Source organism: Etheostoma cragini, chromosome 2 (assembly GCF_013103735.1).
Source record: "Etheostoma cragini isolate CJK2018 chromosome 2, CSU_Ecrag_1.0, whole genome shotgun sequence".
Lineage (NCBI taxonomy): Eukaryota > Metazoa > Chordata > Actinopteri > Perciformes > Percidae > Etheostoma > Etheostoma cragini.
The window spans coordinates 23406387-23422209 of NC_048408.1; the positions used below are offsets into that span (position 1 = coordinate 23406387).

At 39.1% G+C, this 15823-nt stretch overlaps 1 protein-coding gene across 1 annotated transcript; it reads left to right on the forward strand.

Annotated features, from left to right (window-relative positions):
* Positions 1 to 2905: 2905 nt before the first annotated feature.
* LOC117937672 (Kv channel-interacting protein 2-like) lies at positions 2906 to 15309 on the forward strand. Its single transcript, XM_034861780.1, has 9 exons — positions 2906 to 3320; positions 11010 to 11108; positions 11297 to 11421; positions 11552 to 11621; positions 12811 to 12881; positions 13141 to 13248; positions 13346 to 13450; positions 14386 to 14448; positions 14550 to 15309. The coding sequence occupies exons 1-9, from the start codon at positions 3248 to 3250 to the stop codon at positions 14595 to 14597; spliced, it is 762 nt and encodes a 253-aa protein (XP_034717671.1). The 5' UTR covers positions 2906 to 3247; the 3' UTR covers positions 14598 to 15309.
* The last annotated feature ends 514 nt before the right edge of the window (positions 15310 to 15823 follow it).

The window sequence follows — 15823 nt, forward strand, 5'->3', positions numbered from 1 at the left end:
TCTTCTGTGACAAGCCATTAATGCTGCTCTGTATTTATAACGTTTCAGTTAAGCATATCAGCCTTCTCATCCAATATTCATTTGAAGGGAGATTGCCTGCTTTCTCTCACCTGAACTCCCCCTCCCTCCCTCCGTTATCCCCTCACTCCTTAATTTCTTTATCTGTGTCCTCACCTGTATGTAAAGAAAATATAGGAATGTATATTTCCCTCTGTCTTCTTCTGCTTTTCTTTTGCTTACATTCCTCTTCAGATGCACCACTATCCTTCTCTTTGACTCTTTTTATACTTCAACATGCTTTTTTTTTTAGTGTTCTGACTTGCCTTTCCTTTTTCTTTGTCTCGCTCTTTCCCTGAGCAGTGGATATTTTCCCTCCTCCCTATCAGTCTTCTGACGGGGGAAATGATAATCCCTCACTTGCTCGCCTGTTTGTCTTTAAGAAAGCTTCACCATACATTTTATCCTCCAAAAAGCACTATTTAACTTTTCTTGGCAAACCGAGTTCTGTGTGTTAGTTTTAGAGTTACCTCAAGGCAAGCACACAATAACACTGGTTATTGTTGGTTTTTATTGTCAATCTCTCCTGGGATGTGTGTTACTTAAGAGGAATCTACATTTATGCATTAGTATTTTTATGAAGGTATGTATGTGAGAGTGCGTAGGTGCGATGTGAGCACTTGTAGAATATGATTTGAGAGCTTGTAGAAAAAAATCTGTACTCGTATTTCTTTTTTCACTTCAGTCACTTTTCCAGTACAACCACAACTCAGTGATTACAACGTCTTGATTCTGTCGCTGCAATGTGCTCTCTCACATCACACAGCGGCGAGTCTGCGCCCTCGACTTTTGCAACACTTGTTGTGATACATTTGGTGCAAAACTAATGTGTACCTGTGGACTTAGTCTGTGGAGCTCTGAGCCAACAGGACGGCCGGGGACAGCAGGGTTTCTATTGCCAGATGAGGGACAACTCTGAGTACAGATTTCTTTCTACAAGCTCTCAAATAATACTCTACAAGTGCTCACATCGATCCGTGCGCGCTCACAATTTGCACCCCATTTACCTTCATATCTTTTGTTCTTTGAAATAGCTGAGCATCATCAAGGTTTTGAAATGAGATTAAAGGAAAACTCCACTGATTTTACATGTCAAAGTTATTTAGCAATCACAGAAAGTACTGCTCAGCCTGTGAAACAGCTGCATAATGCCTCCTGTGGCTTTGGAGGAGATTCTTCAAGCGTGAAAAAGTGACTCAGGTGACATCACTTGAGTAATCTTATATTTAGCTTGGAGAAGTTTGAACAGAAGACTGTGCACTGCTTTAAAACCCTGCTAGCTGGTGGCAAATCGGTCAACTGCATTTATCCAGACTACTATCTCAACTATCAGATATATTGTCAATACATTTGGTCCAAATATTTATGGTCTCCAGAGGATGAGTCCTGATGACATCATCCTGACCTTTGCTGTGGCACCACCAGCAGGACAAGGTTTTCAGTTACATCTCCACATCTACTGGATTGATTGGTCACATATTTTGTAAACACACTGATGTCCCCAGGTGATAAATACTAATGATTTTGGTGATCTTCTGACTTTTCTTCCAACCATGAGGTATGAACTTTTGTCTTATGTATAAGTATAATGCCAGCATCTATTTAAAGGATCGCCATGACTAAGGACTCCCATCAGCCTCAACTTTGCTGAAAAAAATATTTTTCTGTTTCTTGTAATAAGTCCCTCATCTTCATGGAAGAGCAACATTCATTTTCTGAGGTGCTTTGAGTTTTCATGTTATTTCAGCTTGTGGGGTTTCCATTTTTCTTAAAACCTGTTTTCTTTGTGAAGAAAATATTAAACCAACCAACCAGTCCTAATTAATTTATTCATAATTTTTTTTGTCGTTCATAATTTCTTTCCAAGAAAAGATGACATTTAAACAGTTTGTTGACAGATTTTAAAATGTACTCAAATAAAAAATTAAATATAGACTAGGCCTACGTGAAAAAGCTACTCATTTACCCTTACTCAAGACCTTGATGATGTTTCAGAAAGGCTCAAAGTCTTACATGTTAGAGGGTTTAAATAGAAGTTAGTGATGGGAAACAAAGCTGTGGAAATCTGGTAGTTTATCCCAAAATTCAGCTTGTGGCCTCCCATGTCTCCAACCAGCTTATGTTGTGTATTTATGGATCAAATATTCAAATATTTTTTCTTGAATAACAACCTTGGTGCTTGCGTTTATCTGAAATATGAGACAATCATTCTTTAACTCTACTCAACCAGCTCAAGGACGAGGAGCTGACAGGGTATTGATCCGCAGGCATTATTTCTTCCGACTGAGCCAAAGCTGATCAAGTCCCGAGCCAAGGTGAGACCATCCATCAGAGTATAGATCAGCAGAAACACTCCCACGTCCCTCTGTCTCTCTGCCAGCCTGCCTGTCTCTCTGCCAGCCTGTCTGTCTGTCTGTGTATCTGTCTCTATGCCTGCCTGTCTCTCTGCCAGCCTGTCTGTCTGTCTGTGTATCTGTCTCTATGCCTGCCTGTCTCTCTGCCAGCCTGTCTGTCTGTGTATCTGTCTCTCTGCCAGCCTGTCTGTCTGTCTGTGTATCTGTCTGTCTGTCTGCCTTCCTGCCTGCCTGACTGTCTGCCTGTCTGCTTGTCTGCCTACCTACCAGTCGGTCTGTCTGTCTGTCTGTGTTGCTTCATCACTCTTTTGCTGTAATGTTCTCTCACTCTCTCTCTCTCTCTCTCTCTCTCTCTCTCTCTCTCTCTCTCTCTCTCTCTCTCTCTCTCTCTCTCTCTCTCTCTCTCTCTCTCTCTCTCTCTCTCTCTCTCTCTCTCTCTCTCTCTCTGTCTCTCTGTCTCTGTCTCTGTCTCTGTCAGCTCGAACAGATGCAGATGCTCCAGATGCTGCAGATATATTTTTGGACAACCAAAGTAAAGTCCTCAGACGTCTGCTGTGGATCAGCATTACATTTGAACCTTAAACCCGCGGAAGCCTCAAAGTGACCGCGAACTGTGCACGGATGTGAGCGCGCGCTGATGAGCGGGAGCAGGATAGTTTGGATAGAGAGACACGAGCTTCTGCATGCGACCCGTTTGCAGCACCCCTACACACACAAGCTGATGCTTGCAGAAAAGTGACATGCAAACAGGAATGAAGTCGTAGATGAGCTGCGGCTCCGACGCGCACAGATCCTGCAGGTCCAGCGCGGTGGTCTGGTAAGAACTGAAACAAAACATGAAATCCAGGAGTCAGGACCAGAGTTTGTCTGACTCCAGAGACCTGGACAGATCTTACGACCCTCTTACAGGTATCGGTCTTTGTCATGTTTTTTTCAAATATGGGAAATTGTTTAATGGTGAACATGTCAAACTACAGTAGCCTAATAATGTTGTTTGCCGACCTGGCTGATACTCCAGTGATTCATGAAAGTGTGCTTTGGTTTTTCTAAACAGTAAATTGCCACATAGTCTACAGTAGACGATTTAGGGTCATTTCAAATAGTATTCAGGATTTAGCTCTGTCACAAAAGCAAAAAAAAATAAAACAGAGTGAGTATTTAAAACCCCATAATCCTGTTTCATCATCTGTTACCAGCTGCTGCAAACCAGCCACAGTTCAGTGCATGTGAATGTAACAATTGAGCAGCCATTAAAAATACTTAGTGAATTATTATTTAAGATAAGCATCATGGCTCTAGCCTGCTAACTGTATACAAAATAATATGTACAAGAAAAACACCCTGGTTGTCACCCACAAGTCATCATCATCATCATCATCATGCAGGTCAGGTCAACAGGAAAATAAAGCTTTGTGAAATATGTTTGGTAATGAGTGGTCTCTTGTAAAAGATTTGTCCATTAGCAGATATACATTTAAATATTAGTGTAGGATATAAAGCCAACATCTCCACATGGCTGTTTGAATCACATCAGTCACAAATAACTGTGAAGTGAAGCAAATATTCCAATAATGCTATTCATGCTATTCTGTAACATAACAGGTGTAGCATTTGTCCAAAAACATGTGTTTTGTTACTTCTACTGATCGTTGATAATAATGCTGATATGAATAGTCGATTAGTGTTGAAGACATTCATCAAGAAAATCAAACCAAAAAAAAGAATCTGGTGCCAGCTTGTTAAATTTGGGTGTTTACTTCCAGTTTCATTGTAAATTGCATATCTTTGGGTTAAAACGTGATGGACCATTTTAATTATTTTCTGCCATTTAAAAGACCAAATAATTATTGGATTCTGAAAATGTTTCGATTAGTCATGTTGTAATGGCATGTTTGTTTTCATGCAATGCTCTAAAAACCAAATACACTGTGGTGACAACTGATATTGCTGATGTATTAGCAGATTCTCTCTCAAATGAAAGGGAAAACTAACCTGAAAGCTTAATGTGCTTCACAAAACAATGTGAGGACATATTATGACCAACATAATCTAAATCACTGAGGCTTGTCCGTTGATCAGACGTTTCAGTCTTTTATTTTCCATGAGTGCTCACTCTCTCTCTCTCTCTCTCTCTGTCTCTCTCTCTCTCTCTCTCTCTCTCTCTCTCTCTCTCACACACTCACTCACACACACACACACACACACACACACACACACACACACACACACACACACACACACACACACACACACACACACACACACACACACACACACACACACACACACACACACACACACACACACACACACACACACACACAGAGTGCTGTCTTTCTTGTGACAACTTCCCAAAATAGCCTTTTCCTTTAAAAATAACTGTGTCAAAATAACTCGAGTGGCAGTGTTGTTCCCATTTAGTTTTCCAGGATCTTACTAAACCACTGTTTTTACCGTTTTTTACAATCACTTTGCTACTAATTTCAGAATCTTGACGTCATTTTTCAAAACTCGAAACGGTCATCACTTGTAACACAGGCTGTCCCATGTTCAAAACATTGCATTGTGCATTCATAGCTTTAAAGAAATCTTGCACTTGCACAATCATTGGTTCAAAAAAACGAATTTATTGTGAAATACCATTGAAACTCTACTTTAGATCACCCACACAAGCTACCCATAGTTTCACTGTGTCATTGTTCGTACAATCATTAAATACTGTAGTACAAAATAGGTAAAACATGTTTCATTATGGTACTAGATGAAAGTACATCCCTGTAAAAGCACTGCAGTATTAGAGAGAATGCTACAGACACAGTGGAATTAATGAACACAATCTGAAATGAATTGAGGAAAAACAATACAGTACAATCACAACATAGGTTTGTTTGAATCAAAGCTAAATAATTAGCTGGGAAATAGAATAGAAAAGACAATAACATCAAATGCAGTGTTCCTCAACTTACTTGTACTGTAAAAAGCAAAGTAAAAGAAGTGATTACTGTACTTGTACATCTTCATCAACTCTGTCATGGGGATTTATATATACTGTATATACTGTATATATCACACAAACAGGCCTTTTTTATTAAAGGTGGTGCCTGAGGCACAAAACTGCAGCCTTTAGTGTTCAACTCTATTGTATCTGTCAAATAAGCGCCCAACAGTTATCTGCACAGTAAATACGAAGCTTCACTGCCAGTTAGCTTAGCTTAGCATTACACGTAAAGACTGGAAACGGGAATCAGACTAAAAACAAAAGGTTGTTAACCTCAGGTTACGTGCCAGACGTTTTTCTTGCCCAGAAGCAGTTGTTAGGCAACGAGCAGTTAGTACTGTTGCCGTCACCCCCTTTAACTATTCAACAACTTGTTCTTACACCAAGGCTTTTGTGCGGGTCGAACAAAACAAGATATAATGTGAATTTAAGAGACGCTGGTAGGTGGATTCTATGTATTACCTTTAGACAGAGCCAGGCTAGCTGTTCTCCTCTTTTTTCAGTCTTTGTGCTAAGCTAAGCTAACGGGTTGCTGGTTGTAGCTTCACATTTAGGCCTACGGTACAGACATTAAAGTGGTATCAATCTTTTCATCTAAAGCTTGACAAGTAAGTGAAGTACGACAGTATCTCCCAACAGAAGTTCTTAGAAATACAGGCTTAGATACTGTGTTAATATGAAGGAATTTTCTATTTAGATTTTTCACAGGTTTTTCTGTATTTCTTTTTTGGATTAACAGAAATGTCCGTTAAAGTTACAGTGGATATACTTTAAATTTAGTTTTCAGTTTTGGGATTAAAAGAATTGTCTGTAAACTAAAAGGAAAAGGGACTGGTAATTTTCTGCCACATTATACTTTTTATTTATTTTTTATTTTTTTTTACAGTGTATTCCTTTAAGATTTATGCTCTACTTTGGGGATAAGCATTGAACCTCTTGTCTTGATTAATGGAATTTACAAACTAACATTGTCTTCAGTGTTGTGACAGGCTCTCTTTTACATATTGTAGAATCATCTCTAGTGCACCTGCATTCATGACTGTGTGTGTGTTTCATGAGAAAGGAGATAACATTTTATTTTATTCATGACATTTTTGTAGAGTGCTCAAGGGATTTCCCCCTAATGCATAAAAAAGTCTCAACACTGATGACATAAATATTACATTTATGTAACATAGTTACATGTTGGCCTTCAACATAAAAGCCCCTCAGAGCCAAATAGATTTTCATGTCAGGTGCCAGATTGAATTTACTCAACTGATGAAGAGTAAATCAAAATCAGTGTTGTGTAACAAATAAGCAAAGCTGGTGGACGTGTCCTTCGGTGCGAGGACACATGAGGTCAAAAGAATTGATATACTGTATATATATGTACGAGAATCACAAAGGGCTCATGATGTCAGTGGAAGAGAAACAGTGTGTGAATTTTACAGTGTGTGGTTTGCATGAGACGTCTATAATCTGAACAGTGTCCTTTTTGAGGATTATGGTAAGCACAGAGGCTGTTGCCTGGGCAACGTTATGTTACAAACATTCACTGAGCACTGCATGACCCTACTGAAGCTGCCACCATCTCCCAAGAATGAGCACAAATGCTGCAAGGCAACAAGGTGTTCAGGTTTAACGTCTTAATAACAATGATTTGGCTTTAATATGCATTAATGAGCTTTTTGAGATTTGAGATTTTTTATTACTTTATAGGTAATAACTCATTTACTATTACATTTATGTTTCCTTCTTCAGTTATTAATGCCAGCAGATGCTTGCCTTGTCTTTCTAGCTATTATCAGGAAGGAAAATTACCTTTTAGAAGAAAGTTTGGTCTTTTATAGGTCCAAAGAGGACACTGGGGGTGTAGTTTCTCATTTCATCTTACTAGTAAAAGAGTGTTAAACCAAGATCAAACACTCATTATGCATAAAAGACAGACATGCAGCTGCCACTTTGGGAGGTTTTAATCCTTCCACTGTGATTAAATGTATTCTCCAAATTTAAATTTTTAAAACGCTTTTGCCAGAAACTTGCCTGATTAAAAGCCCATTGATGAGGCCACTTTGGAAGTTTGAGCATTTGGGATATCAGCAAATATTCTAAATGATTAGAATCTCCACATGGACTGAAATGCAGTGATGGTCTACAGTAAATCTGCTGAAGGACTTAACACTGTGTTTTTCAAACTTTTTCCCATCGAGCAGCCTTAAACTGACACCAATTAGACTGATAAGACTTTGTCCCAGGGTCCCCTACCTGATAGAAGTGTTGCTTTTAGATGTTTTATTACAGAAAGTATATCAAACTCATGAACAAAACGGTCATACAATCGGTCATTGTTTTACTGTGGATGAAACTATAGTGAAACTAAATTATTTCTCTTTTTGGTTGTGGACCCCTGGAACCCCACTTTGAGAACCACTGACTTAACAAAGTTCTCAATAAACAACTTTTAATTCCTTTATAAGTCTAACTTGTTTTAAATATGTGCCAGAAGAGAGTGACGATCTCTCACTTTTTCTCCATCCACAGTTTTAGTATTTTCAGCTTGAGTGTTTTTCACCAGTGGATAAAAGGTGCAGATAAAAGAGTCTTTCATTGTGTTGATAACAGCAGGGAAGAGGGTATTGATCTGCCTCAGAGGGCTGCGTTTGTTTAAATGGATTCACACGATCAAAGTCACCCAGGGGAGTCTATCTGAGCACCTGCTGAAATAACTGAGTCAGTGTTACTCAGCAGTCGTACCGAGACTATCTCTCCACCGTTACATATTCCATGTGTACGGGGATGATCCCTCTGAGGTCAGGTACGTGGATCCTTCTTTAAGACACACCTGCTTACCCTATGCTATTACTTAGAAAGCGCATGTGCTGGTGTGGAATCACTGATAGTTTGATTGGAACCATCTCTGAGGGGCTTACAGCTGGAGAGATAGTCTCTTCACTCAGAGAACCAAGGTTACCACGTAACCAAGCGATATTCAATGATCAGTTTGTGCCATGGGACAGTGTAAAGGTTACGACAAGCTGCCAAACAGACTGCAGTCAAACAAGTATGTTGCTTTTGCTCATATTGTAACCTTGCAAACAGTATGAACAAAATCCTTTATACTTGGGAACAGGAAGTGGCATTACATTCTGTCCAGCTGATGTTGATCATCTTATGTAACAGCTGAGCTGTGTCACCTCTTTGAGAATATCCTACCGCTCTGTTTTTGTTGGATCACTGTGTAAATAAGTCACATAAAACAGCTGCCCTTAGAAAGCATTTCAATAAATAAGTATAATATCTACCCTTCACTCTGTCACGTCAATATTGTCTAAAAAGACAGGAAACAGCAGGGAACTTTGGTTGTTGTCTCTCTCTTTCTGTGTATTTGTGTGTTTGTGTGTGTGTGTGTGTGTGTGTGTGTGTGTGTGTGTGTGTGTGTGAGAGAGAGAGAGAGAGGACCTGTAAAGCTTTGTTTGTTTTTCCATAGTTGTGCAGCTGCTGTATTTGATAGTTTGATTGACATATCCTACGTGAAGGCAGGGCAGCAACTGGTTTGTTCAACAAAATGAAATCTTATTAATAATTTATGCTTATTTACAGAAGCTGTACGCACACAAGCGTTAGATCGGAATTTTTTCCCCCTGTGATATTACATAAAGGCTAAGTGAGAAGTTCTTCAGTGAATGTTTCTAATATTTTATCCCTGTGTTGCTGCAGTGCAGCTGTTCAACAGGATTCTTTGTTGTTCCAGATATTTCTCAGGTGTTAATGTGTCGGTTTCACTAGATGTTTCAACCCGTACTTCTGCTGCAGCTGTGTGACTGTTATTGATTACATCCCAGTTTCCTCAAGCGTGGAAACTAGTCTGATCTGAAACATGCTTGAAGTGGCTAATGCACAACGTAGTGTCATCTTTTTTAGTTTACTTATAGTGGAAGTTATCTCTTGTAAACGCTGCTTTTTCTGAGATCATTCAAGATTTACAATTATGCGCACCTGTATCCCCACATGCTTACATGTGAGCTGTTTCAGTGCCAGCGTCTTATTTAACTTAAATGAAAGTCTTACAGGTTTTATACATTCTTCCACCACCGCTCATTCACCTGTATCTGTATTTCCATCACAGTTAGGTTTCATTGATTTATGAGCTATAGTTAGAAAATTAAGTCCACAGGTTTTCTCTCTGGATAGCAGTGGGAGTGGAGCTGTATCATCAATTGTATTTTTATATCATATATAAATAGCTTTTTAAAAATAATTTTATCTGACTTCATGGCCTTCAACAGTTGAGTGTAAATAGGAATATAGTTCAACACTGCCATCTAGTGGCGGAAATTAACACATGCTGGTCTGGAGGTGCAAAAGTGAATTCAAGATGCTGTTGAGCAACTCAAGTCTGCAGTGTCTCTTTGTCGTTGGGTTGATATAAAGTGTGACTGACTTTGGAAAGAGACTACAAAACAAGATGCCTGTTGCAACAGAAACACAAAAAGCGAGACATTTAAACAGACCAAAAATAATTTAAAAGCAGCAAACTGTGTCAGCTTATGGTTTGGACACAGAGACAGAGAGAAGGTTGTAGGTGTGGTGCTGAGACTCCTGTTGTGCTGTTGTGCTGTGATGACCATGATGGGGGGTGTCCAGTCCAGTCTCTACATTGTTACAGCATGGTTTGTGTGTGTGTGTGTGTGTTTTTCTTTCTCTTTCTTGTCCTTGTCACTGCTACCCATCTTTCTTATTTCATCTTAACTCTTATCCACTTAAACCTCACTGAACTGTTGGTGGGTCAGTCATTAGAAAGTCATGCTGTGCAGCTAAACTTTATTTTAAATTCTATTTGAAAGTTCCCAAAGATACTAACAGTGTCTGCCAACATTTTGAGGAAACTTCAATGAAACAATGCTCAATAAATCTTGCATTAGTTGTATTTGATTGATTGGTGTAATTTTTTAGCTCTGGTGAAAGCTCATAATAGAGAAAGTTACAAAAAGGGTGTATTATGGGGCTTAACCTTGCTCCACGGGTCTTTTTAATTTGTGACAATCCCATCAGCCTCAGCTGTTTTGCACTTACTGGTAATAAGCACATGTTAGCATGCTAACACGCCAAACCAAGATGTTAAACATGGTAAACATTATACCTAAACATTGCAATGTAATGTTAAACATTACCACATTACTTGCATTAGAGAATCTGATGGTGTTCAATTCATTTTAATAATTTTATTCTGTATCCAACTAAACTTAATGTATTTATAAGTGGCCACAGGCCAAGTATCAACATCCATTGTGTAAAATATATTGTATTTCAAGAAACCTTCTAGTTAAATAAAGGAAATTCTTGCTATAATAAAGCCTATCGTTAAATAAAGAGTAACATTTTGATCTTCTGTATCTCAAATCTCAGATTTCATGAAAGACAGTCATGTGTCATTTCACTCAGCCATTGCATGCTGGATGCTCTCCAAACAGCTTTGATCTGATGGGTCACACTGGTTCAAAGCCAGCTCCGCAAACTCATTTGTGTGCACTAAATTCCATGGGAAATTGATTCAAAGTTCTGTTTGGCCAGTGGTTTGCGTCTAATCTCTGCTGGGGGGGGGGATTGGTTGTTTCCAGGTAATCCATCATCCAAACCAAATAAAAAGACCTTAAAGCAGCGGTTCCTCAAACTTCTGCCCTGCTGTCGCTCTAGCTCCAGCTCTTCAATTACTCAAAGCAAGTATCAGAACACACAGTCCATCATCACTCAGATTCCCCTTCACATGAATTTAGTCACTGAGGTCATTTATTCACTCTTACATTAGTCACTTTCTTTATTTTCACCACCTTTTTCCTCTGGGCAAGGTGTTTCATGTACACTCCTGTGTATCTTAGGGAGTAACTCTCTCCCTCCCTACATGCAGGTAATATAACTGATGATGATCATCTGTCGACGGTACGTTACCGACCGCAGAGGCTCGACCATCTTGTGCATCAGACTAACTTCAGCAAGAAAGAGCTGCAGGTCCTCTACCGGGGATTCAAAAATGTCAGTCAAAGATTCCTGTCACTGTTTGATTTGTGCACTCGTGAATATCCTTTTTGAATTATATATATGTATGAGAAAGCCCGTATAGAGTTTTTCAATTAAATCAATTTGTGTTTTTTCATTTCTACAGGAGTGTCCCAGTGGTGTTGTGGATGAAGATACTTTTAAAAGCATCTACTCCAAGTTCTTCCCTCAAGGAGGTCAGTCAGATTCTCCTCATCAACTCACATTTTGAATCCTTATTTAACATTTATTTTGTCAACACTTTACCAGCATCTTTCTAGTATTAAAATATCCAGAGTCCAAAAAGGAACCAGTGAGCGATTGATAAGGGAATAATTGTAAATCTTCCATGTTCATTATCCCTGTTTCAGATCACAATCTCGGCTTTAAGCTGTGCTCATTATCTGCATTCGTCTTTGCTAAGACTGACAATCTGTGGTCCAAGGGTCAATGTGATCTTGAGCTTGTAAAAAGATGTTTACATCAGCTGTGACTCAGTGGTAGAGCGGCGGCCTCGCCCTGCAGTCCCATGTCAAAGTGTCCTTGGGCAAGACACTGAACCCCGAGTTTCCCCCGATGTCGCGCCATCGGAGTGTGACTGTGTGTGAGTGTTTATCTGATGAGCAGGTGGCACCTTGTACGGCAGCCTCGGCCACAGTGTATGAAAGTGTGTGCATGGTGAATGGTTCCTGTACTATGTAAAAGCGCTCAGAGTAGCCGTTACATAAATACACTCCATTTACAAATTATTTCAAAACCTGTGTATAGTTCTTAACTCTTTGTCAACTTGAGACGGAAAAAAATCACAAATTCAGGTTTGTGAATGTGCAGAAAAGATTTGCATGGGAAAAAATTGACTACAAAGAACTGTGTGAAACTCTCAATACTCTAACTTTGGTCCCGCCACTCTTTAATTCAATGTGTGTGTGTAAGTTCGTTGTCATTTTTGGGCTTTGGGGGCTGAGTTGAACTCACAGCTTTATACCTTAAATCTGTAGTCATGTTTCCCAAAGCAGCTATTTATCTCAGCCTTTGTTTTTCACTGTTGATTCAATGTCTGCACACATTTTATTTTGACATTCTGAAATGTTTCTGTAACTGAAAATCTGTTACTACAAATCTACAAACATTGAAAACATGAATTTGTCACATGAAGTCTTTTAACGTGAACAAATGCTGACATAAAAAACAGGCTTTCATTTCAATTCAATTCAATTTTATTTAAAGTATCAATTCATAACGAGAGTTATCTCAAGACACTTTACAGATAGACCACACTCCAGAATTTACAAGGACCCAACAGTTCTAGTAGTCTCCTCCTTAAGATGATTTAAGTATCATTTCACAATCTCAAAACCTTGCTGACTTATTTTCTCTTACCTCCAGATTCAAGTATGTATGCACATTTCCTGTTTGAAGCTTTTGACAGCCACAACAATGGATCGGTCAGCTTTGAGGTGACTTTTTTCACCCCATCACTCTGCTGTCCAGCCATATGTTTGTCTCCTCCTTAATTTTCTTCACTTCTGTGTTTTCTTCCTTTCTGCTCCGTAGTGGCACCTCTGTGCTTTATATATTTCTCTTCCCTATAAAAAATAACTCTTTTAGCACCTAGTTCCTCTTGCTTTCATCTTTACCATTTGGCTCTCTCCTTCTGATGCCACTATCACATTCTTGATCTCAATCATTGCTCAGGTTTTCTTCTTTTTGCCCTAGGACTTTGTCGTAAGTCTGTCCATCATCTTAAGAGGTTCCATTACTGATAAACTCAACTGGGCCTTTAATCTGTACGATCTTAACAAAGACGGCTGCATCACCAGAGAGGTATTTGAATCTTTCTCTCTGTCTTGTGTTTATGTCGGCAGCTCTTGGTGGCTCTTAGTAAATTCTGATTTCTTTTCTCTTTTTTCTGTCTGTCCAGGAGATGACAAACATCATGGACTCCATTTATGATATGATGGGAAAGTACACCAATCCCTGCATAAGGGATAATGCTCCCAAAGAGCATGTTGACAACTTCTTCCAGGTAAAACACACAAACCACTGAACCAAATCGTCCACATCTCCCAAGACTGAACTCAGCATGAGTAAAAGGTGTTGCCCTGCTAGTTTGAATTGATTTATTGTGCAATGCTCCACTTGCAAGTCACTTTAAAATGTATTTCATCTTAAAAATTGGGCTTTAACACAGTTTGTATGTACTGTAAATAAAGGTTATTACTGTTTTGTTTCGCACCAGAATTACTCACCTGAAGCATCAATCTCTTATAATGTAGTGGTACAACATGATTTTTGCACTATTTGTATTCAGTCATTTAACTAGAGGACAGGACACACAATGTAGATATTGATAAAGCCAAAGATACTTTTTATTGACACATATACATACACGTAGTGAAAGTCATTCTCTGCATTTGACCCATCCCACAAGGGAGCAGTGGGCAGCCATTTACAGCCAACTCCAGGGGAACAACTCCAGGTCTTAGCCAGTACCTTGATCAAGGACACTAACTGGAGAACCTGGTACATGTTTTGATGATGGTGGTGGAAACCGGAGCACCTAGATGAAACCCACGCAAATATGGAGAGAACATACAAACCCCACACAGACAAGTCCAGAACGACCTGGATTTGAACCCAGAGCCTCCTCGCTGTGAGGCCACAGTGCTGACCATAGGGCCCCATGATGCCGCATGATAGGAAATGAAGACCTAAAACACTCTAGTTTATTTGTTTTTCTCTGTATGTTCTTGTGGGAATCTGTAGGGTTTTAGACCACAGGTGGCGCAATGGAGAAACTTTTTAATAAGCAAGTCCCTGATTTCTTTGTATGTCTTGCACAATGCTTTCCCACCGCTTTCAGGCGGCTCCACTGATCTTCAGTTGTTGGTGTTAAAGTGTTAAAAAACTCCACAGGGTACCTTTAAGTTAACATCTCTGCACGTGTGTTTCATTTTCCAGAAAATGGACAAGAACAATGACGGAGTGGTCACCATCGAGGAGTTCTTGGATACATGCCAAAAGGTTTTCTGCATTCATTTTTCACAACCATACCAAATGCACATTACAAAACCCAATTTCCATACGCAACTTCTTTAGGAATTTAACTTTGTTTCTCCATACAGGATGAGAGCATCATGCAGTCCATGCACATGTTTGACAGTGTGATCTAAACTGGACATAGACATAACATTTCCCCTGCTGCCTGGAGTTCTTCTACAGTCATTCTGCCCCAGCCAGAGTGGACGGGGCTTCTGGGCCCTAAACAGAGTGGGGCAGGGTGCAAAGGGCAATGTCCTGAGGATTGCTACCCCCAAACCACCTTTTTTTGGTGAAATGTTTTATTTTATTAAACCTGTACAGGAAGGCATCAAAAAGTGGACTTTGCTGTTTTCAGATCTTGTCGACTGATTTGAACAAGCATATATAATGTGGCAAAAACAAAGTGTAATAACAATAAGCATTGATGAAGAGATGGTTCCAAAACAGCACATAAAGTCGGCGACAGACCTCTTCACTCATACAAATGACTATTAACTTATATTTTCTCTATTGCATGAATAAATATGCAGGCACATGGAACAAATTGAACATCGTTTAATTTGTTGTAAATAACACTCACTGTCTATACTCTTTACTCAGACTACAATGAAGGGACGGCTCTAATGAGATGAAGTTCAAAATCAAGCAATAATCAAAGTAACTGTCCTCTGTGTTCTTTTGGCGCTCACCACTCACATCTATTGTAATGTATTGTGTCTTCATGATGTGTCGGTTTTGACTGGCCATTCAAATGTTGGATTAAAGGGTAGATATTTTTTTTTCTATAGGGATATGGTAGCAATGATGATGAAGGTGATAAAACTACACAGTTGCTATGCAAAATTGCATTATTATTGGAGGATCCACTAGTGTCACAGCCTTGTTACAGGTTCTCTATCCACAAGTTCAGAGGTCATCTTCGTCATTTTATAGTTTGTTCTTTTTTTCAAATCTTACACTTGAATCTCAAACAAGCGTGCAGCAGAGCCACAGAGGGAGGACGGTTTTCTGTAGGGGTGGGACTAGATAAGCACGAGGCTTCTTCCTTTATAGACAAGAATTATTCATTTATATGTTACATATCGGCCATTTTATATACATGTATGTTTTTTAAATTATAAAAATAAAGTAAAAAAAAAAAAAAGGCACTTCGTTAAATAAACTCCCTCATTGAATCGGATTTCTTTTTTGTTTTTATTTAAAAGACCAATTCCACTCTCCTCCAAATATAATACAGGTTGGGGTTTCATTGATTGATTATAACTGTTATTTCATTTCACTAAATAAGCATAAAACTATGTATTGCTATGGTTTAAAGTTCTGTTTGATTCATAAGATCATAAAAAGTCAAAAGGAG

Excerpts from the sequence above, each read along its gene's own strand:
- LOC117937672 (XM_034861780.1), top strand. The coding sequence starts at position 3,248 with ATGAAATCCAGGAGTCAGGACCAGAGTTTGTCTGACTCCAGAGACCTG. Across the intron at positions 13,249-13,345 it reads ACGGCTGCATCACCAGAGAG|GAGATGACAAACATCATGGA; the intron begins GTATTTGAATCT and ends CTGTCTGTCCAG. Across the intron at positions 13,451-14,385 it reads ATGTTGACAACTTCTTCCAG|AAAATGGACAAGAACAATGA; the intron begins GTAAAACACACA and ends TTCATTTTCCAG.